Source organism: Hirundo rustica, chromosome 10 (genome assembly GCF_015227805.2).
Source record: "Hirundo rustica isolate bHirRus1 chromosome 10, bHirRus1.pri.v3, whole genome shotgun sequence".
NCBI lineage: Eukaryota > Metazoa > Chordata > Aves > Passeriformes > Hirundinidae > Hirundo > Hirundo rustica.
In genome coordinates this window covers 15636990-15660475 of record NC_053459.1, presented here as the reverse complement: position 1 = coordinate 15660475, position 23486 = coordinate 15636990, and the positions used below count along the sequence as shown (strand labels likewise).

The following is a 23486-nucleotide window of genomic DNA, read 5'->3' as shown; positions in this document are numbered from 1 at the left end:
TTTTTTTATTCTTTTCCCCTCCCTTTTCCCTGTTAATTCTGGCAGGGCTGTTTGACTGAATGCACTCTGATTAGAGGTCAGAAGAATCCAGAGCTGAATGCTTTTGTTTGTGGACAGAAGGGATGTGTCAGTGCCTGTGTTCTTGCTGGTCACCTAATCTTAGGTACAGCCTCGTTTGGATCACGTCTCCCTTGTGAGCGTGGTGGAGTGGCGCTGATGCCTCTGGGGTAACTGCATTTGGGGCAGCTGGGCTAAAACTGTCCCTTGAGTAATAAAAAGCTGGCTTATACTGTAGCATTTCTAATCCCCATAGCTTTAGCATGAGGGCACAAGGAAAATGAAGATCTTGAGGCTGCCTGTGCATCCTCAATGAGCTGAAGAGCTGGTGGTGCCAGGGCAGGGCTGGTGGTGCAGGGCAGGGCTGGTGCTGCTTCTTGAGCAGGAGGCAGGGGGCTGGAGATGCCAACCTCCTCTCCCCAGTTGCCTTTGATTACTCTGGACCCAGGTCAAGGAGAGGGTTTGCTCTCTGATTTCCCTTCCATTAATTTAGACCAGAATGCTTCACTTTTTAAAAATTCTTTTGTTTGCTTATCTGCAAAATGGGAGTAATTAATTGATATTAGTTAACTCACAAGTCTCCTTAAAGCCGATTAGTCAAACAACTGCGCTTCTGGTGAAGACAAGGGAGAGCTTATGTAGATAATTGTGCTTTAGAAAACAGCCTCTGGAAGGAGCAGAGGGTTCAGCATGCTAATGTGAGGACTGGAGGCCAGACAGGAGTCCCAGGTGTAGCAGAGTCGTGTACCTCTGCCCGGAATGTCTTTGTGCCACATTGCCTAAGGCTTCAGATGTATCCTTACTGCTCGTTAAAACTCTCAGTTACCATTGCGTAGGTCTTACAAGTGCAATATTTCTGAGTTGGAGCTGGCCCAGCACAGCTATGGGAATAGGAGGAAATCTAAAAAGGCAAAAGCTGTGTGCCAGCAGTCCAGAAAAGAGAAGTGTGGGCAGTGCAAGACAGTAAATCTTAGAATCAGAAAATCACAGGAAGGTTTGTGCTGGAAGGGAACTTTGAAGACGCTTTAGTTTGAACTCCCCTGTGATGGGCAGGCACATCTTGCAGTAGATCGGGTGGTTCCAAGCCCCGTCCAACCTGGTTTTGAACACTTCCAGGAATCCATACCTTCTCTGGGCAATTCATTATGGTGTCTTATCATAAAAAAGTTATTTCTAAGGCCAAATCAGATGGTCCTGATTGTGAGTGTTTCTAGGGACCTGACTAATTTGGAATTTCAGCTGGGCATGTCTGTTGAATAGCATCAACATTTGCACTAAGGTAACTGAAGAGGTGACAAGGAGTTGTTTTCAGGGGTGTGGTCACATATTTAAGTGCACTTTTGAGCAGCGCATCAGCGAGCTCTGGTGCGTGGAAGGCCAGGTAAAGGCACTGCACATGTCTGAAGTCTGATATGCTGAGGCCCCGTGGGTCTCAGTGCTGGAAGGAGATTTGGGAAGGTGAGGGCAGTGCTGTAGCATTTGTCACATTAATATCCTGCTGATAGAGGAGGTGAGGAAACAACGTAGGGGAAGGAGGTGCTGGTGAGTGAGGTGATGACAGCAGGAGAGGCTTTGCTGGTGGTGGTGCCTGGTGTGGGCCACCAGGAAGCCTGAGAGAGGCTGTGGGATGAACCCATCCCAAAAGGGCTCTTACACAAACACGGGGGTGCAGGGGGGCTGCCAGCAGCAAGGGTCAGTGGCGAGGCATGTGTGAAAGTGTCCCTTTTCAAACCATATCTGTCACCTCCATCAGGCCAGTGCTGCTGGCCTCATCTCATCCCACAGAGGAGCGCTGATTATTGCTTAATTTTCGTTTTAGACAAACCACGTTTTTAGTGTGACGATTTTTATTATCATTAGTGCAATGGATGGAAAAGGAGCTCTAACAGATGTATGATTAGCAGGGCATGAAATTAAAAATGTTTGTGTACAAAGAAAAGGTTGTTGACTACCAAATTCCTCATTTGAAAATGATGTGATACTAAGATTGGCCATGTGATTCTGCAGCAGGTCCCCACTCCTTTTCTGTCCCTCCTTCAGCAGCGTTGGCTGAAAAGTAACAATATTTTTAATGTGACTTTTATTAAAAAAAATAATAACACAATTGAAAAGTCAGTACCTGCTTTTGGAGGCAGATTATTTAAAGAGGTTGTTCTCGTGCTCTCGCGCTGCTGGAGCCATTTTTTGAATTAAAAAATATTTTGACTGATGTTTAAGCCCCACTGATTAAGCCAAATTGAATATTTTATATCAAAATTCATTTGGGTGGAAAATAAGGTTCTGATTGAATAATTCTGAGTGTGGGCATGTACCTGGGTGAATAGTACTTGTTGCCAGAATGTTGAAAAATTCATGTTTGGAGTTGTTCCTGCTGCCTCTTATGCAGAGGTGTGCAGATTGGTAGGAGTACTCAGTTCTTCCCCTGCTTTGTGGGTCAGTCTTGTAGTGGTTTTGCACAGGAATGGTGTGCAAAATGGTGTTAGGTTTTTGTCTTAGAAGTGTTGGGGTTTATCTCCATAGAAAATATCTGTCCTTTTTTTCCCCCCCCTCACAATAATGAAATTTTTAGTTTGAGGAAAGGATCTTTTTTCTTAGGAGCTTTGCCTGTGATGCGTAATTCTCAAGTAGAGCTGATCTTCCTTGATTTTTTGAAATTGTCATAGAATCATAGCATATGCTGAGTTGGAAGAGTGGATCAGGATCAGGATCATCAGTCCAAGTCCTGGCCCTGCACAGGACACCCTAAGAATCACACCATGTGCCTGAGAGTGAATTTTAAAAAAATGAGGTTAAGAAGTGTGCATCAGAAACACATCATTTGTGTTATTCTGTTCAGATAAACCTGGTCCTACCTAGGACTGAACATTTTCCAGGTACTTCAAATTTATTGCTTGTCTCATTCTTTGTCCTCTAAAACCTTTGTGGCCAGATTCAAGGCTGGCACCGGTTGAAGCCTTTTGGGCTGCTCATGTGTGAAGTTTGACCTGGGTGAGCGTTTGCAGGACCCAGACATACAGCAACATCGTCATGGATTCTGCCCACTGAGCCTGGATGGCATCGAGCAGAAAATAGGAAGAAGGCTACAAGATTGTTCCTGCACTCTGGGAACAATTGAGACAGAAAATTGCTTCCAGGATTTCTTCACTTTTCCACAGAGAATAATCAGCCTGTCTAATTCTCTGCCACAGGAAATACTGCCTGAATCTGTTACTCAAAGACAGCAAGCAAAGTTCAGATAGCAGCCTGAATACCAAAGGTGCTGCAGAGCAGGGACTGTCCCTTACTCAGGGCTTTTTTTGGTGTAGTGTCGTTTTTTTGTTGTATATGTCATGGGCTATCACAGTGGTGCAACCAGTAGGACTGATAATTGAATAATGGCTTAGAGAGCCAGCACGTTCAGGGTGCACATTTAGACTTTAGTGCCCTAAACAAGAAGACAAATTTGTATGCTGAGCTTGGAGTTTTGCTTAGCCCGGCACTCAGATTCTACACCTGAGATTGTGGGGGAGCTTAGAGCAATTCCAGTGAGGTGATGGGTGTCTGGTAATTTCAGTCCTGCTCTTGGCTCGGTTTAATCTTTGCTTCACAGATGTCAGCAAATCACTGCTTCTGCACCTTTATTTGTTAATCTGGACGATGGGGCAGCACTTGGGCTGCTTGCTGGAGTTTGTGTTATGTTTCTAATAAGGCCTTTCAACCATGTGTTTTGTTCCAAACTTTAGGGGAAAATATTTAGCTTTTTTTTTTTTTGAGTGAGAGTAGTTGTGGCCAAATCACTTCATGGGCATTTATACCTGCTGGGCTCTGAAATTTGATTCCAAAATTTCCATTAATGTGTCATAGTGGGCCAAAGTATCTTGAACCACTGGAATAGAAAGGAATAAAACAGAATGGAGTTGGTGTTTGGTTATGGGCTCTGGATGTCATTGTTCCTGACTGTTCATCTGGCTAATGTTTGCTTTTGTGTAGTATTTGTCTGTGTCTGTGCTTCTGTGCACATGGGGAAAAGGAGGACAAATATCACTGGAGTGGATTAGCATTAAAAAATAGTTAACTGATCAAAGCCATAAAGCTTGTCCAAGTGAATTCTTCAGAGAAATAGTTTTGAATTTCCCAAGCAGCCGCAGGCCATAAAAGCGAAGCACTATCGTTCAGAGATGCAAAAAATCCCCTTCTGTTGGAGTGTTGGGCCTATTTGTTCCCTTTTAGGAGGGGATTCAAAATGTTTTCTTAATTTTCTTCTGAACAGTTCACTGCTATCCATCACGAGCCTTTGCCAGCTCTCTTCCCCCTCAGTTTTAACCCTCCACTGAGATATGTATATCAGTACTTAGAATTTTTGATGCCTTTTGGCTCTGTGCACTTTGCTCTTATGGACCACACCTTGTCTCAAAATGAGCTCACCTTGAGCACACCTTGAGCTCAAAATGTTGTAAAGGAGGGTCTGAATGTTGTCCTCAGTGCCTTGGTGGAGGTGACAGGGAGGGTGGGATGCAGATGGAGAGGGATGCCTGGAAAGGTTTTCCACACTTCCTGAAGGGATGGCAGGGGAGCCCTGTTCCTGATGCCACGTTCTGTCTTGTTAGTGGTGCTGCCCCAGCAGTACACCAGCCCCAGCAGGTCTGCAGATCAGGTGGGACGAAGTGGGACAGAATTTCCTTTCTCTCACATGGAGGAAAGAAAGTGCATTGTTTGACTGCTCAAAGTTATTGAAGTCTCCTACTGAAGGTTAAGCAACCAGCCTCTGGGAATTGGGCACATAAATTTGTTTTATGCTTATAAAAGTCTTTCACAGTGTTTTGCTTTTTTTGCTTCTCCTTAAGATGTAGAAAAGAATGAAGTGCTGGTGTATGGACCATACACAGGGTATTTGGATGGCACGGCCATTGATAGGAATGAAAATTATACTGTGGTGCCTCAGAGCTTGCCAAGAAAAAAAGAAAGGAGGAACTCTCAGAAGACACAAAGTACTTTGTAGCTGGAAGTGCCTGTTGCCCTGCAAGGACTCAGCTGTCCTTTTCACTCCCAGTCTTCTATTATTGAAAATATTTTTCTGCCTAATACTAGCTTTTTAATACTGCATAATTGTATGCACAACCCCCCAAAAGAAAGCCACACATTTTCCTGCTTTTGTAAATGTTCAGTTTTAGGGCCCCCAGAGAGGGTGTTAAAGGCTATGTCCCAGCTGCCTTTTAGGCAGAGAATTCCACTTTTACTTTCCTTCTGAAAGGAGTTTCATTCTCCAGATAATCAAATTTTAATATAACCACATTTGAAATGCATGTATATATACATACATACACACATATATAATTATCTTTAATCCTGAGTATATTCTGTAGAAACTGAGATCATCTTTGTAACAGGTGGGCCATGCATGGAGAGCAAAGCTGAGTCTGAGGGACAGGACTGCAGCTTTTGGAGAGAGATCAGATGTTTGCACAAGTGTGGGCATGGCATTCATGTGTGCCATGTGCACGCATCCTTGGTTTCTGTGGTAGAGCTGAGATGATTTACTCACATAGCAGGGCCATTTGCTAGCGTGAAGTCATCACTGTTCTGTTCCTGAAGCAATAGAGAGGTGCATCCATATACAGGGTAGTGCAAAGTAAAAGGGAAGCTCATCCTTCTCCTCCAAGACTGTGCTTTTGCCTCTTGTATCGGCCACATCCTACCCTCAGATGGGAGCAATGCTCAGCTGTTGATAACATGAGAAGGAATTGAATCTGAAGCCCAGGGCCCTCCTGCACAGGGAAACCATTGCAAAACAAAACCAGGGTGTGAATTTAAAGTGCAATAGCTGTTCTGAGCGTACTTCTCATGTGGGCAGTCTTATTCTGCTCTGAGAGGGCCTTTGTGCAGTTCTGCTTCATCCAGTGCCAAAGGCACTCTGAGTGCAGAAAGAAGAATGCCCACACAGGGAGCGGATAGCTTTTCCAGGCTATTTCACCAAGCTGAAGAGTCCCAGGAGATGCCATGTTTTCATGTCCCCGCGAGTGTTGCAGGAGCCTACCCTTCATTCAGCTCACGCTCCACTCAAGCTTTGACAGGAGAGCTTTGTGGTGGGTGTGTGGTGGAGTTGTGTCTTCTGGACCCTGCCAGGTGCAGCGTGTGCATCACACATTTGCTTGAACTTTCGGGGCTGTTCCCTGAGGAACTTGGTCTTGTCTGGGCGTTCCTGGTGTTGCAGTTTGGCATTCTCCATCAGAGCCATCACCTCTTGTGGTGTGTCCAGGCTGCTGAAAAGAACTCCTGTGAGAACTCCTCCTTCCTTTTGCTGTGATTATCAAGCAAACCTGTGCGCTGGGTATGATCGTTATCTGAACACAGTTGAACGGGGAAAAAAAAAAAGCCCATCTGTTCTACAAAGAGGCAGTGTAAAGAGCAGGCTCTGTGACTAAATAAATTCACATCTGTTTAGCAGAACCATCAAATGGCAAGCAGAGGGGCCTAATGTGAATCACATGTTGAAACCACAAGTATGAGTGAGATGAGCTGCAAAAGAGAGAGCCTGGAAGTGTTGATCCATGTGAGCAACTGTTGGTTTCTCTCCTTATTCTTTGCCTCTACCAGTTTCCTGGGCTAATGATGCAGAATCAAAAAATCAGGGTTGTGCACATGTCTATGCATACTTATGTGTGTAAGTTTGTATTCACTGCATGATTAATTAACCTTCCTACGTTATTTTGAGTCATTAGATCGTAACTTCCACTGGAAGGGCTCTGGGTGGTGGGAGCTGCAGAGGAGGCACCGTGGGGCTGACATGAACAGAGCAGGTGAAGCTGTTCCCTAGTGGAGGTGCTTCACAAAAAATGACCCTGGAGTATCTTGTTTTAAAAAAGAAATTGACTTGGAAGTGACTCCTTGTGATGATGTCTCCAGCAGTGTCATCTGAAGGAACTTGATGGAGCAATCTAGAAGCTTCAAAGGGTAGCCTTCACATGCTCAAGCTGATTTCAAAATAGGTATCTGTGTATCAGTCCTAACTGACTGCATCTTTCCATGGATCAAAGAAATTTGTTGCTTAGGTTTTCCCCTTAGTGTTTTAAGCCCTGCAGAAACAAAGGGCAGCTCAAGTTTCTGTATTGGTTGCATTTGCAGTTTATTTCTCTTTTGTGCCAAGAACATATCAATACAATTTCAAAACGCTATATTTTGTGACTTGAGGCAGCAATTTCTAACTTAAAAACAAGAAGGCTTTGGGGAGGTACACGCAGCTCAGGCGCCTCAGTGAAGGTTATTTGTCTCCATAGCCCCTTAGAGTGTCCATGCAGAGGAGCAAGCATCTTCTCTCCCACAGGATCTCATGAAAAGAAAATCATGCAGTGATTTTAGTCTCAAATGTGGTTTCTTGATGCTGCCTTGCCTTTTGTCCTAGATATTTTGCAGCAAACGAGGCCAAACTTGCGAAAACGAAGAGTGGTGGAAGATAGGCTGTTAGACCTGATTTGCACAGATCCTGCTCTCCTGCAGCTCAGGCTGCTCTCTGTAGCTGACAGGGTTCTGTGTACAGCTCACCTGGGATGTGAGCTCTGCAGGAGCTGCTGGAGGTAATGAAGCACTTAAGGGCTGATGTGTTGAAGGTCCCCAAGGAATGATTAAGGTGTTGGCAGCTGTGTTACTTTGAAAGAGAAATCTGTGCGTTACACAGCAGAGGCATGCTGAAATGCCTTTCAGATGCTTGGTTGTGTGTTGGGAGCATGCTTTGCCTCAGACCTGAGAGATAGTGGTAGCAACTAATGAAGGGCATTTGATAAATGGAGCTCTGTGTGTATTTACTGGCTGCAGGACCCAGCTGCCTGCCCTAGCACAGCTCAAAACCAAGTGTTTGCCAGCAGTGGCTAAAATGCAGCAGCATATAAACATCTTTGGGTATATTAAAAGTTTGGTTCTTGTTTCCCTCTAGCAGTACCCTCTGTTCATGATCCCCACCAGTCCATCACCCCCTGCCAGCCTTTTCAGAGAAAGTGCAGTGAAGGTAAAAGAGCATTGGAATGTTTTCCTGGAGGCTGTCAGATTTGAGCTGTTCTGCATCTAGGGAACCGATGTGGCCAGTCTAGTATGAAACCTCTTTTGTCACAACAGAACTTCCTACTGATTTGTGGAAAGGGGAACAAATTACTAATTTGGATGGTCAAAAACAGAAGGCAGCAAAGTGATGGTGGTGGAGCAACTGGAATCATCTTTTTAATAGGATGAGCTTGTTCAGCAAACTCACAAGGCCAGTGTGGATGCCTGGCTGGGTTAACTTCGTTGCTGGCACTGTGGTTTGCACCAGCTGGGGAACTATCTGCCAGAGGTTTGTGTATCACTGTTCTTGAGTGAATGGACACTGAGTTAAAAGGGAAGAGCAGCAGTTTCTTGGGCTGGTGCTTGGTGCTTATATGAGTTTCAAAGTAGAATTGAAAATCAAATTTCAAGCACTTGTTCTTCTGTCACAAGTTTCTGTTCAGAGCAGAACTAATGCCCTGTGGATACTAAACCAGAGCTTTATCTTCATGCACTCCAGTGTCACAATCAGCTTTGCCTTTGGTTTCAGTATTCCTCTTCACCCATTTTCCTGTGCTTTAAGAACAACCCCACCCCTTTGAACTGGTGTTAATGAGCTGTGTCATGTTTATTGCAGATGGTATGGGGTAGGTAATACCCCCTTGTCACCTACCCTTCTATCTATGTGGCTGTGGCATTGTGGAGCTCCTCCAGCTTGAGGCACCATCTCAAAATAAGCCTTTTATTCTTCTTTATTTCTTGACAAAAGGATGTGGAGCGGGCAGTGAACACCCAGTCAAATATGAGTCCAATGTGAGCTGTGATTGTCAATAAAGCAAACTGGATGTAGGGCTGCTTCAGGAGGAGCTTGGAATGTAGACTGAGTTGAGTTATTGCTCACCTTTCCTCACTACTGCTGAGGCTGTTGCCCAGTCTTGAGTCCACCAGCTGAAATGAGATGTTGAAGAGCTGGAGAGTACAGAGAAGGGTCAGTCAGGGGCTGAGAGCACACGGCCTACAAGATGAGGCTGAGAGAGCTTTGACTTCTGGATGGAAAGGAGGCTAAGGAGTGATCCAATGGCAGCCTGTGACTACTTCCAGGGGCCTTCTGAACATGTCAGAGCCAAATGTTTCCATCCAGATGGCAAAATAAAGTGCCGTGAGCATGCATAATGGATTGGGAGATTCAGCTGGAAAGTCGGAAAAACATTTTCATTGGGAAAGTAGTGTAACACTAATACAAGTCTCCAGGTAGCAAGGGATTCTTCATTTGAGAGGTTTTTCAGGACAAAGCCATAGCAAGCCTTACCTAGAGTGGGTGATAATTTAGTCTCCTGCTAAAAGCAGGATTTGGTAGCCTGCAGGGATCCTCTGTCTTTCCTGACAGTAGAGCAGGCTTTCAGCTTCTTTAAGGAGGAAGCAATTTAAATCTTTATTTTTGCTTTGTATTGCAGAAGCGAGACAAGAAGACATTGGGGTGCTCCTGTGTTGATGATGTCAAGTCACCTGTTGTCGTGAGACTCAATAGAAATGTAGTCTTTTTCCTGATTGTTTATACATAGAGTTTTGTGTACTTCCTTTCTTACAGTTCTCATACACTCAGATATCTTGCTTCCATTAGCAATCTCTCTGCAGCATCATTTCCAGTCATCTGGCAGCAATCACTCTTCTGTGTTTTAAGATACAAGGTTTTCCATAGGAAAAAGGCTATTTCCCCTGATTATTTGCAAAGTGCTATGAGCTGAGCTACCAAAACCACGACACAGGTTGGTGCAGTGCTCAGGAGGAAGTCATCCAGGGATTTGTTGTACTTGAAGCTCTGACTTCTAGGATAGCTTAGGATCTGAGGGAGGAAAAGTTAAGTGGATCAGGTGGGAGAAAGAGAATCAGGGATTAAAGATTTTGATCCTGGACACAGTTCCTGCCCATTAATTGATTTAATTACTTGATTTTTAGGCAGTACAGTGTCAAAGTCTGGGTTCTACTGCCAGCTCTGTGAGCTGTCAGAAGAAGGTTATGGTGGTGGCGGACCCACACACGCTTCCTTCCTGAGTGGGACCTGTGCTGTGCTTGTGTTCTGAGCTGCAGCTCCTTTTCCATTCACAGAAATCCTCTTGGTGGCTTGAGGTTCAGACTGCCAGTCACAGATGTGTGTTCTTCCAGGTGGGGCAACATCTGACTCTTTCTGCAATCACAGCTATTTTAGAAGAAGAGTGAAATGCAGGGACCCCCATGATAAATACAACACCCACCTACACCCAGCCAGCCTTGCTGGGTAGGACTTCAAGCTCAGCACTGTTTCCTTGTTCACTCTGTCAGCTTCCTGCTGAGCTCAGATCCCTGCTGTTTCTCCCCAGGCTGAGCCACACACACACTGCTCTGCAAAGCTAATACAATTATCTGTGTGTCAGTATGCTGCCACAGTCCCATTTGGTCCCACTGGGGTCTCGTTGATATCTCACAGCTGAGCTGCATGTTAGTTGTGCACAATTCCTCCTTGTTTACAGCCAGCATCAGCATCCAAAGTACCTGAGTTTGTTCCAACAGCCTTAACTTTGCCATTTCTTGTTGTCCTGTTTTCTTTTTATTTGAGTGATATTCTTGATATGCCTGATTTCAGTACATCTCCATCAGTTGAGAAGTGCAGTCCCTTAATATTTTTATTTGATGGATAAACTCTGTGTTGCTTGGCAGTCCCTTGCTGAAGTAGGAAGCCAAGTACTGAGCTGTGCTATAGGCAAAACATTGAATATGGGCACAGAAGGAATAAAGGCATATTTTTTGGCAGGGAGGTCTTGAAAATAAATTGTATGCAGGAAAATAGTATTGTGTAAGGGAGCTCATGGTCTGAGGCTCCCAGAATAACCTTTCTGCATAATTCCTGGTTTTGCTGTCTCTTTTAATATATTTTCTCTCTTATTTTATATATAAATTTCTGAAACATCCATCTCAAACTTTTCTTTGTGGTACAGCAACATCCTCACAAACATGTAGGTCAAATTATGAGGGAAAGAGGCTATAACAATTGGAAGAAATCTGTCTGGCTCAGAGCTACCTCCTGGCTTAGGTCCTTAGGTTCAGGAATAAGCTGTATTTGAGTAAGCCAGCAGGTCTGCCTCCTCTGTTACAATTGCCTTGGGGTTTCTTGTGACCACAAGTAGCTGAGGCCTTGGATTGATATTTTATCCAATATGATTACGTTTGGAGTAGCTGAGGATTGTCTCATGCCACAGAAGCTGAGAATCAGCTTGCTCTCTGGTGAAATTGCAGTGCAGTCATTAGAGCTGTATTAGATTAGATAGTTCTATCTGTCTCCAGGGAGCCAGTATGATCTCTTTGTTTCAGTTCACATGGACAAGTCAAGTTCAATTTATTGGGATTTTAAAGCCTAGTTTGTCATCTGACACCAGGATGTGACATGGCTGTAAAAGGAAGATCACATTCATCAGTTTTTATGCATATGTTTTGCAGCAGCAGCCAAATTCAAATAGCCAGCATCTAATCCCAAAACTCCTAATTCAATTATATTGGGAAAGAAAAGTTTTATGTTTAGTTTGCCCTTCTAACTTCTCCACTACTGAAGCTGATACGTGAAAAATGAGTTAAGAGGGAAACCTAAGGGTGGGTTCTTGGTTGATATCAAAATTGTCCCAGAAGCAGAGTTTTGAGGTAAGAATGATTGTGACATTGGGTTGATATCTGATGAACTATTTTCATGATGACATTAACTTTTCTCAAGTATCTTTGTACCACAGAGACTGTTCTTTACCATCACATCTTTGCAGCCTCCACTACACACTTGCTGTCTTCCTTTTATGTCTCAGTAACACCGTAGAAGTTGTAGTGACTTAAAAGTGTACAACGAAAAGTCACATCCCAAACTGGTGTGGATCTGATGAAAAATAAATGAACTGTGAATGCAGCTAGGAAGAAAAAGTTACTTGGGCACAAGCTCTGTTCATTTGCAAATTATTGCAACTAGAAAATAAGGAATATAATGTTGCATTGCCAGTAGGTGATATTGCTGGCATATCTCAAGTGGAATACAATATATTATTGCTGCAAACTGGAGGGAGCTGTTGAGTCCATTGTAGGCAGGGAGGCACTTCAGAGCAACCTTGGTAAATTAGAGGATGGAGCAATCACAAACCATACGAAGTTCGATGAGACAGAGTGCACCTGGAATGGGACAACCCTGGATGTATGGACAGAGGTTAGAGAGCAGTGCCTTGGCAAAAGACCTGGGGGTCCTGGTTGGTGGCAAGTTGAACATGAGCCAGCAGTGCCCTGGCAGCAGGTGGGCCCCAGCTGTGTCCTGGGGGCATCAGAGACAGCATCACCAGCTGAGCAAGGGAAGGGATTGTGCTGCTCTGCTCTGGGGTGGCCTCACACTGAATATTGTGGACAGTTTTGGGCACCACAATGTAAGGAAGACATGGAACTATTAGAGAGTTTCCAAAGGAGGGCTGTGAAGATGGTGAAGGGCTTTGAGGGGGGGCTGTATGAGGAGCAGCTGACGTGTGTTCAGCCTGGAGGAGGCTGAGGGGAGACCTCAGTGCAGTGACAGCTTCCTCCAGAGGGGAAGAGTAGGGGCAGGCGCTGATCTCTGCTCTGTGCTGAGCAGCGACAGCACCTCAGGGAGTGGCTGAGCTTGTGTAGGGGGGTTTAGGTTGGATATTAGGAAAAGGTTCTGCCCCCAGAGGGTGTTTGGGCACTGGAACAGGCTCCCCAGGGAAGTGGTCACAGCACCAAGCCTGGCAGAGCTCAACAAGTGTTTGGACAATGCTCTCAGGCACATGGTGTGACTCTTGGGATGGTGCTGTGCCAGGCCAGGAGTTGGACTTGATGGTCCTTGTGGTCCCTCCCAACTCAGCAGGTTTGTGATTCTGTGAAACTCTTCTGAGTGCAAATGAAATTGCGGGTGGCAGTCTGGGGTTTTTGAATCACAAAATAATTGATTTTGATCCCTCAAGTGATCTCTGGAGGTCATCTGGGCCAACTGCTTACTTAAACCAGGGTGCACTTTGAATTTAAGTCAGGTCTTCTGGAGGATCCCATGGAAGTTTGATTGAAGCTGTTAAAGCCAGAATGAAATATTACCAGACTACATTCTTCAAGGAATAATTCATCAGCGCTCTAACTAGGTTTCTTTTTCCTTTAATTCCTCTGATTACATTAGTGACATCCCACAGCAGGAAATAGGTGAATGCTCTCAGTCCTGTTTAACTGAAGAAGTGACTTTGATTTCATTTACTTATTTATTTATTTTACTTTGAGGGAATTGGGATGAAGATACAAACGCTTGCCTTATCCAGGCAGTTGAAATAAGCTATGAATCTGAGAGGCAGAGTTAAACTTGCTCCAGCATCATGATACCTGATGTGAAAGACTACAGCAAAGCATTAGAAAATGTGCATAAACCGTGTAAAATGGGTGCAAGCAAAGAAACCTGATTTTGGGGAGGTATTTGCCACAAGAACTTGAACTCCACCTGCGTTGAGTTTGCCTAGGGTGAGGAAGGCAGTCACTGGGGGATAATAGTGTTTTTCATTCTTCATCACCTCTCAAAGTCTCTTGGTGGCTCAGTTTACTCTTCTTAGAGCTTCACTGCTCACTGGTGGTGGAGACCACACCAGCACCATGCACAGGACTCCCAGTGCTCAGAGTCTTTTCCTGAAGCTTTGTGATGAAAAGTTGGGAGTCAATTTGCTGCTGGGATGGTTTGAGGGAGGAGCTTTATTGGGCTGGTTAATATTGCAGGAGGTAAATTGAGAGAGATGTGCAGATCAGCAATGTTCCAAAGTTCCAAAGGACTCCCAATTCCCCAAATCACGTAATTTGCCATATGATGTAAAATTGATGAGAATAAGTAGTACCATATGGGAAAGGCATCCCAGGAGAGCTTGTGCTGAGTTTGTAAGTACCTATGGCACTTTCCATGTTTGGTTAAAGACCTCTAATGAGACCTGAATACTGACATTATACCCTCTTTTGAAGGCCACGAGAAGTAGAATAGTATGGCTGGAGATCGTGTGCCATAAATGAAGAATTAAATTCATTTAACCTTCAGAGGGGAACAGTGCCAAGAAAAACAAGCAGCTTAGGCAGTTTATAAAGAGCAAATTTCTCTGGTCAGTCTCAGTCACTGCATTTGACTAATTAGAAGACTGGAGGTGATGAGGACGAAGCAAAGAACTGTATTTTATCAAGGCTTTTGAGGCTTGCAATTTGGGGAATTTTATGCAGAAAAAATCGGCTTAGAGGAGAGACATCCAGACATGAAGGTTGCAGCTCTAACAGAACGAGACAATGGGTGGCATAATTTTTGCATTGTGAAGGATGTCCCCTTCATTTAGTTCTAAAGCTGTTCTTTAAAATTCATTTGGAAGGTGATGTAAAGTCGAAACTTTTCTCTTTGAGTTCTTCTATGTGGATAGAAGAGAAGAGAGAGTGGGGAGGGTGCAGTTTGCATTTCTACACTTAGAGACAAACTTGAGTTATCAAGGGAAGGTGTTGCTTGTATTGTGTATCGGAGAAAAGCCCTAACATGGCTTTCAGTCACATTTACTGTCAACAAACAAGATCCTAATTCCCTGTATCTGGTCAATCTCTTGGCCTTAGGAGTGATGGGTCACTGTGCATGGGTGATACTAAGAAAGAACATCATAGACCTACATCCAGCCAGTGAATTTAGGAAGGCGTGGGATGGAAGACAGAGCAGACAGTCTGTAAGCACAGACGGTTGTTGCTCATTTTTTGTTAAATACTGTTGCTACCCGCTACGAAGCATTAGCTTAATTAACTCAGGGACAAAATCTTCTGTCTTGGCAAAGTCCATCACCATCCAAGGAGTATTTGGTCCATGTTACAAATATGAAAATGAATTGAAGATTTATTTGGGTACAGTCTAATCACAGAAAAGCCAGCCTGTCTCAGAGATGAATAAACTAACAATTTTAAAAGTAGACAAATTGGTACTCTACCCTTCCATTGCTTATCAGATATAAGGATAAATTGACTTGAAACTCTCAGTTTTTTTACCTTCGCTTCTCAAAGGTGAATGACATCCTGTAATTAAAAGCAAAAACAAGCTCTTATGCCCACACACTTGAAGAAAGAAAAAGGCAGTGAAAAAACCTTGTCAGGCTGTTATTACTGCATGGTATTATCTGCTATTGATATTCCTGGTCTGACATTTTTAGATAATGCGGTCTCAGCTTGGGATTCGTGGATTCCAGTTCCTCTGCTGTGGTGTGTTCTTTCATGGTTAGAATTTTCTGAACTTACAGCATTAAGATTGTCTTAATGATAGAACCGGAGCACACTGTTTGCCTTATTTATGCAGTGTGATTTCACTCTTTGCTCTTAATGCTATTTATCATGGTTAGTTTGGTCTTATCTTCTGCCTTCAAAATTAGGTGATGACTAATGCTTCCAAGGAAGGAAGGATAACAGAATCTCAGACGTCCACAGCTGATTTCAGTCAGGTTTTTGTTTTTGATATTATTCATCATTTTACCTCTTCTATTTTAAGTTACTATTCTTAGAAATGGTCGTACGCTATCAGCCACCATTTCAGAAAAGGTAGCTGGAAAATTGAAGAGAGCTTGGAGTAAACATACATGAAAGAATCAAGAGAAATCTGCCCTTTACAGGGAGTTTAAATGATGCTTAATTTAAATGTTTTGGTTTGATTTAAGTAATGATCTGGCTGCATTCTGAAGGGATCTACATAAAGAAGTGAGGCGAGTCTGTAATGCAGAAGACAGGCGCATAACAAAATGAAATCATTGGAAGTGGATCTAGCTAAAATTTAAGCCAGACACAGAGGAGAAGCTGTAATTATGTTGCTTAATTTTTTTTTTTATCCAAACAATTTACCTAATGCTGCGTTGGTTTCTCCATCACTTGCATTGTTTCAGTTGAGGCTACGTGTGCTTTATAACAAATACTCTTTAGGTCAGCTGAAGCTTTGCAGAGCAGTAGTTGGGAATAGTTCAGGGTTAGTCCAGATGATCAATGAGAAGCTTTCAAAGTAGCAGCATAAAGAAGACTTAAGGGATTTTCAGGGGGGGATGAGACAGTGAATTTGAGAAGGGGAAGCTGGCAGAGTGGTCAGTGAGTAGGGGCTCACAGGAAAGGCTTGTAGCAGTTGGATCAGGAGCGGAGCTGTGAGTTAGGGCTGGCCACATGGCTGTGGGAGGGTGGCAGGCAGACGTGCAGAAGGCTTCAGCCAGGACACAGAGGGAGGTGTGGCACTGACAAGCAAGAGGTGGCCGTCCCCCTGGGAGGATTCCCAGGGACACGGGCTCTGCTGACAAAGGGTTTTCCAGCCTTGCTGTGTTAACTGTTGTGTGGCTAGAGCTACCCAGGTTTACCAGGAAGGGGCTCATTGAATGCAAACAGTGCCTGATTTACTTGGAGCAGAAATGTGGGGGCAGATGTAGATTTAATCAGCAGGTTAATGTTTCAGTGAAAAAATAACTTTTAATGGAAGAAAACAGCTCAAAAGTGAAACGTGTGTTTGCTGGCTGTGTTGCTGGCTAGCCAGAAAAGCACTGCTGTTACCTCTTGGGAGTTCCTGTCCAAGTGCAGGCACCACAATGACACTCAAGCAGTGACAAATGTAAGAGTAAGTTTAGAGTAAGGGAATTAGTTGCAGGCCCAAGTTTTCCTGTGCTGTTTTGGTTACTTGTCCACATCACAAAATGTTCTGCTCCAAAGAAGCTTCTGATGGAAAACCAGGCAGTATTGCAGGGAGTGGAAGGAGAGCGCTGATGGCTTTGTCTGAATTAGCCAGGGTGCTCTACCATGGAGAAGTCTGCTGAGAGGTGGGGAAGCTGAGCTTGTCTGCAAGCCGCTGTCCCTTACATTTTTCCTTTTTTTTGGCATTTTACTAGCTGACAAAATGGAGGGAAAATAATAGCAAACCCAGAAGTTTAGCTTTAGCTAAATTAATTCATTTTCTTTTTCTGTGATCTTACAGAGTAGTTAGGCTAAATTTAATTGAGGCTGGGGAACTGGGGCTGGAACAGATGAGGAAAAGGGAACTTGCTGAAAACACTGTCAGTGCACGGGTAGCAAAAATGAGTGGCAGTAAATGCATAACAGAAAATGAGATGACGAGAAAGAGGAAGAGAAAAGGCTAACAGGGAAACAATTAGAAAATACCACCATGGCCAAAACAAAGGCGTTAGAGGTTAGCTGAGAGGGAGCTGTGTGCCAGCTTACAGTCAGCAGCTGAGTTACAGCACTGTGGCCTCCCTGCTCCCAAGCTGTCCATAGCAGCACTCTGCTTTTTAAGCTCATTCGCTGAAATTCTCTCATTGTCTTCAGCCATCCTCAGTGCTGTGCAACCTGGCTGCTGAAGCAGACATTCTTGGTCTGTGCATCTCACAACCCATCCCTGTCATCAACCTAGCAGACCATGAGAGTTCAGTGGGACCAAGGCATGCTGCCTGGGGGTGGTTGAGGAACATTCCATAACAGGAATGGTGATAATCTAGTCAGTACTGAGGCTTTTTCTTTCTTCTGCCTTGAATCAGTATGGAGGAAATGTCCAGGGTCTGAGGGTGCTTCACTGCAGTAGGAGGCTCTTTCATATGAGATGTCAAGCCAGAGGCTGAAAGCCTGTCAGAATTCAACTCTAGGATGCTTTTAGCAATGGGCAAGGTACAGTCATCTTTGGATATAATAACTATGCAGAGTGCAGGTTTGTCCTGTTTAGCTCTTAAGGCTGACTGCCCTCATTGCTTTCTGCTCTTAAGACCTAGATGGTTGCCTGAGTTTTATTGCTGCTTCTACAGTTTTGAAGCATGCAGGAGGAAGAGACAGCAATGTAGGTGAATCTCACTGCTGGAGTGACAGTCATTTTACAGGTCCATAGGGGCTGGGGTTGGTAATGGGAAGTGCCAGGCAGTGGGACTTGGTTTGTGTGCCCTCAGCTCCCACCCATTGTGACTGGTTTCCTCTCCTGCCTTGTGGGGAGGACCTGCCTTTCACTTCTTGCTTTCAGAATGATGCTCTGCACTCTTACTGTGGGTTAGATAGCAGGCCTGTGAGGGAGGAAAGTCATGTCCTTGCAGCTCAGCCTTGGATACATGTCTGGGCTGCTCCTCCATGCTCCTGTCTGACTCATTTCTAGCCAGCTCCAGTGCCTTCCTTTCACTGGTATTGGATCCCTAGTGCAGCAGGCTCACTTCCTAGTGGTAGGAACTGTGAAACCACTGCACATAAGCAGTCAGACTGCATGGCCAGGAGGGGACAGAAGTGTTGGGACTGATGTTGGGCACTCGCCAGTTCCTCTCTCACACAAGGAGTGATGCTGGTGCAAGATAACCAAAAATTGTTTAGTGTTGGGTCAGACATTGGGGCTTAAAGGAGAAATTACTCCTCAAATGGGAAGCTGTTTCCTGAAGTAAATTTTCTGGTTGGAATAAGGATGCCTGTATATCCATCAGTTTTAACAGTCATTGCTCTTAGCCGAAGGTACTGACCCTGCACTGCCATGTGGAGACCTTGATCATGTCTCTTGCACTGATCCTTTCCCATGATGAAACCAAATCTTTTCTGATTAGGCCACAGGTGTCTGCTGTTTTTTTGTGGCCTTAGGGGGTTCTGACACCAAAGCAGTGCATGGGCAGAAGCGACAGGGTGCTCAAGAGCTGCAGAATTAGCATTGACTTTTGTCTGTGTGGGCTCTTCATTTCTCCATCAAATCTCACATCCAGCTCCATAGGACTGTCTGATGGTACAGCAGGAGTGCCATGGCTACCCAGCGAGTCTGGTTTGTGTGTGGTGAAAAGCGCTTCTTCATTGGAATTAACAGGATTTTTATGGGCAACATTTTCAGCAGCATCTGAACCCAGTTCTCAAAAGTGATGTAGGCTTTTAAGAGGCCAAAGCCAAGGTTTTCATAAATAAGTAATGATTTGGGCTGCCTCTGTTTTTTGTTACACAAGTCTAAAAGGAGCCTGGTTGTCAGGGATTGTGAGATTCTGGCATTTATTCAAAATTGACATGCTTTTAAAATGTCTTAAGCTGGGCATTCAGAAATGGAGGCATCAAGAATGATTAGCTACTTTTGAAATGTGTTTTCTTAAAAGTCTGAATGAAAATCACTGGGGCATGGGGTCCTAAATGACATGTGAAAAAGTGCTAAAAGTGTATTTTGGAAGTGTGTGTGCCTGTCTGTGACTAGAGTTGTCCCCAGAGCACCTGTACTGCTGTACATTAATGTACTCACAAAGGCCTAACAAGGAAAGGCAGGTATATCATTACTGTGCTGAATGAAGGGTGGGATTGATGGGCTGCTTCAGGGTATCAGCCTGTCTCTGCTCTGGTTTGAAAAGGAAAATAGCAGTGATTTTTGCAGGTACCAACAAAAACCTGATCAGTGATTCTGACCAGCTGGAGAGAGAACAACAAATTTGCAGCTAAAGTCCTATACATTAGGAACAATGTATTTAAAGTTAAGCATGCACCATGGAAGTGTTTTGTAGGTTTGATTTCATAAACCAGAAAAATAGAAGGATTGCAGCTGTTGCTTCCCCAGCCTGAATTCCTAGTGTACATGTGACTCTCTTTGTGTCTCCTCTCAGACCTGAACCATGTCCCACCCGTCCTGGCTGCCACCCAAGAGTACCAACGAGCCTCTTGGTCACGTTACTGCAAGGATGGAAACCACGCACACCTTCGGGACTCCCAGCATCTCCGTGTCCACCCAGCAGACCCCAAAGAAGTTTGCGCCTGTGGTTGCCCCCAAACCAAAGTACAACCCATACAAGCAACCAGGAGGTGATGGTGAGTATTTATTTTTTAGGAAGGAACCACAACTGCCTAGTTCAGAGGAACCGACTGCTGACACAGGCTGTTCTTGATTTGTTCTTCGTTGGTGAGTTTGTGGGAGCCTTCCTTTTTCAGGTCATTCAAATCAAGAAGAATGTGAAGAACTCTCTTCCCCTTGCTCTGGCTAGCTACCCTCCTGGGAGGTGCAGGGCTCTGAGAGGACACGAGGACAGATCTTTCTTGGTTTTAATTGAAAGCAGATGTCCTATGTCCAAGACTGGTACTTTTCAAGGGGTTTTGCCTGCTTGGTCCCTGCTGGCATGTGATGATTCAAGGAGCTTGGGCTCAAAACCCCCTTCAGTATTGGTTCTTTCACTCCAGTGCAGTGGAAATGCTCTGCAAACAAGGGATAGATCTGTGTGCATATGATTGGGGGTGGTAGGGCATAAATTTGGCCAGTGAGTCTGGAAGTGTTTTCTCTCTAGTCTGCTGTCTGGATTGTTTTACTTTTGTTCTTTCCCTCTAGGGAACACTCTTGAATATGAAATAATTGGGAAGGTATTTAGATGACCATTGCAATTGTCTCTGGAGCTGTTATGTCAGCAAAACAAATGCCTAGCAGTCACTGTGTGTCAGCCTTCCTCTGCTTCTGGCTGTGAAAGTCCTCCTCTCTTGATGTAGTTGGGCAGAAAGCGTGGGATTTGGGTTCCTGGCTTGTGGACACCTGGAGGGAGAGTTCCCAGGAGCAGGAGTGCATCGCTGGGAGCACCTCTGGAACTGGCATGATGACGCACCTGAGATGCCCCTTGGTGACAATGGAGAGTTTGTGATAGAACTGCATCAGAAACAAGTGAAGGACAAGGATTTTAGGAGAGAGTGGTAGCTGTTTTGGCAGAGCATGACTTTTCTATTCCTGGTGATTTACTGTAGGTATAAATGGGGAGAAGTTCTTCCCCTCCTCCTCTCTAACCTTTCTCCAAAGAAAAGCTCAGTTGTACTCAAGAAATTTTCCAAACCAGCTTTTGTATTTGGTTTTCGATGCTCTACATTGTTCCTTCACCACTTTTTTCCTCTTTTGTGTTGAGTACAATAAGATAAATATCACCTGTATATTTTTTCCTCTTTCTGCTCTATCTTTTGAAAGCATATGCATTTTCAGGAAGGCTACAGAGTAATGGAAAAGAGAAAGAAAAACAAAGCAGCATATTAAATCTTACACTTGAGTGATTTTCTAAAGTTAAGGACATTTTATAGGAAAATTGGAAAACCTGATGAGTGTTTTGGGTATTTTTCGTCTGCTGCTCTAACTTCGGAGAATTCAGAACGAAAAAAGAAAATGTGTTGGAGGGGGAAAGGCGAAGTCATATGCACCTGTTCTGCTGCCTTCAGTAACAAAACTTAGCGAGAAATAGGAAGAGAAAGACATTTGGAATTTAAAAAGTAAAAATTAATCCATTTTTGAAATGCAAAGAAAATGTCACCTTCAAGTCAAGTAGAAATTCTTATTTTTGTAATTCTCTTGCAATTAAAAATAATGGAAAATGGCCCCTTTTTTTTCCCTAGGAAATCTATTCTTGATCAGTGAGTATTTTTTGTCTGACAAAGGTCAGTATGTCTTAGTTGTCAGTGTTTTAGTGATTGTACTTCTGATTGTATATGACTCAGGAACACAATCACCTTCTTAAAAAATTCTGTGTTTCTTGCCATTTGGGGAAGGAGGTTTTCCCAGAGAACAGAGTGGGCACTGCGGGCTGAGAAGGGGAGACAAGACACTCAAACATTCCTCGTGCAACCCAGAGTACCTGGTCGTGCAAGCAGTCGGGGGTCGCTGGGTTTGCTGGAAATGGGGAGCTGATCGGACTTTGTCAGTGCCAGTCCCTTGCCTTGTCTGATGCCGGGCTTTTAGAAATCCCATCCTTATCTGACAGGCCTGGAAGGGCTAAGGGTTGGGCAGACCTGGTCAGAGGTAGGCTTAGTGATGTGACAACATGCCTGCAGCTTTAGCTAATCCACTTCCAGAAGGTGACATGCCGCTGGTTGCTGCCAGCAGCCTGTGCAAAGCATTACCCATCCATATATAACCCTGAGAACATGAGGCTTCTGGGATCTGGCAGGCCAGGGCTGAGGGGGCAGTGAGTTAGCCCGATATGCTTCATTCACTTTCTATGGCTCCCTTCTCTCTTCCAGGCTCCCTAACTGTTTTTTCAATGATCTCCCTGATTTCTGCAGCGATAATTCAGCCCGGGAGATGGCTCCAGGCCACGCTGGTCCCCTGCTTACAGGGGCAATGCCATTGTGCCTCAGTTTGTCCTCTGTTGGACGCAGGTTTTTCTCACCTGGTTAGCTGTCGGTCTGTAGGTAGGGGAGCGGCAGCATCCCCTCAAACCCCAGTGTGTTTTCCTCCCTGCTACCCTGCCAAAGCTGCTTATCCGGAGGCACATGGGCCTCCCATGCATCCTTCTGCTGGGGATGAGTGGGAGCAACAGCACTGCTCTGGGGAAGGGTTGTCCTGGGGCTTTTATTGGTCAAGAAGTGGCTGTACTCATCACAGCCGTGGCTGCCCCAGCAGTGTCACTGGAATTGGCTCCCTGCGGTTTCCTCTTTTCCCTGTAGTATCTGGGATCTCTCTGGGAGATTGGCAAATTCTGTTCCTGGTAATCTCTTCAGCTCATTGCTTTTAGCATTTAGGAATGTGCATCCCCTGGTCTTGTTGTTATTATGATTTTGTAGGTGTGTTGTTTGTACGTAGAGGGTCTGTCCAGCTGATCACATTCGTGGTTTTATTTCTTGATCATATTGAAAGCAGAGGGGAAAGACACAGTGACAGACTGTGGAGCAGGTGCTGTGTGTACCCCCCTCTCCCTCCCACCTCCTACCAAAGCATTTCCTTAGTCTCACCTTGACTTCGATTGTACTTTTTATTTCCTGACACCTGCACAAAACTCAGCCAGAAGGTGCTGATTAAAAGCTGCTTAATGGAACTTTACCACAGGTTAGAAATGGTTACATGACTGAAAAAAAGTGAAATGGCAACAGCCAACAGTTTATAAACCAGGAGCATTTTACTGTGGTTTGAAGCACTCAAGGCATGTGTTAGACCACTGAAGCAGCAATTTTCCTGGTGCTGCCAGCCCCCCTCCTCGCTGTTTGCCTTGCTGGGTGGCTGCAGCTTGTTTCAGACCAGATTTATCCACTCATCAAAGCAGAGACCGTGTCTTGCTCTTGCAGGGATCTGCTTGGGGGCCCCTGGGTGTTACTGCAGTGGTGGTAGAAGTAATGATCATAATCCTAATCATCATCAATAAGACCCGAGCCCTGCTTAGCATTCTGCACAGCTCTCTGCCGTGCAGGCAGCCCAAGAGGCAGGCACAGCCTGTTTGTGTAGGTCCTACAAACACCTGCTGTGGTCTGGGCTGGGTTTCTGGAGGATTTAGTGCTGCCACTCCCTACTGTGATGGTTTACAGGGGATTAACCTTGCCTGATCCTGGCTGGTGTGAGCACCACAGTTCCTGGGAAATGCTGGTGCTCATCCTCTTACAGAACTCAGTACTTACCCCACAGAGAGCAGAGGAGAGCCGTTCAAGCTTGGGGAAGATGTTTATCTACACGGTGAACAATTGTGCATTGGCAGGATGTGTATCTGCTGAGGAAT

General features: G+C 44.7%; 1 protein-coding gene across 12 annotated transcripts in view; it reads left to right on the top strand.

Annotated features, from left to right (window-relative positions):
* The window catches only part of LPP (LIM domain containing preferred translocation partner in lipoma), a 332936-nt gene that overhangs the window by 97292 nt on the left and 212158 nt on the right, over positions 1-23486 (top strand). For 8 of the 12 annotated variants that reach the window (XM_040074760.2, XM_058422024.1, XM_040074753.2 and 5 more), the window contains one exon: positions 19647-19848. In XM_040074760.2, the coding sequence (XP_039930694.1) occupies positions 19656-19848 (193 nt within the window). In that variant the 5' untranslated portion in view covers positions 19647-19655. Of the gene's footprint in view, positions 1-9500; positions 9579-19646; positions 19849-23486 lie in introns of all 12 variants that reach the window. The other 4 variants (XM_058422025.1, XM_058422018.1, XM_058422023.1 and 1 more) reach the window with 1 other exon arrangement.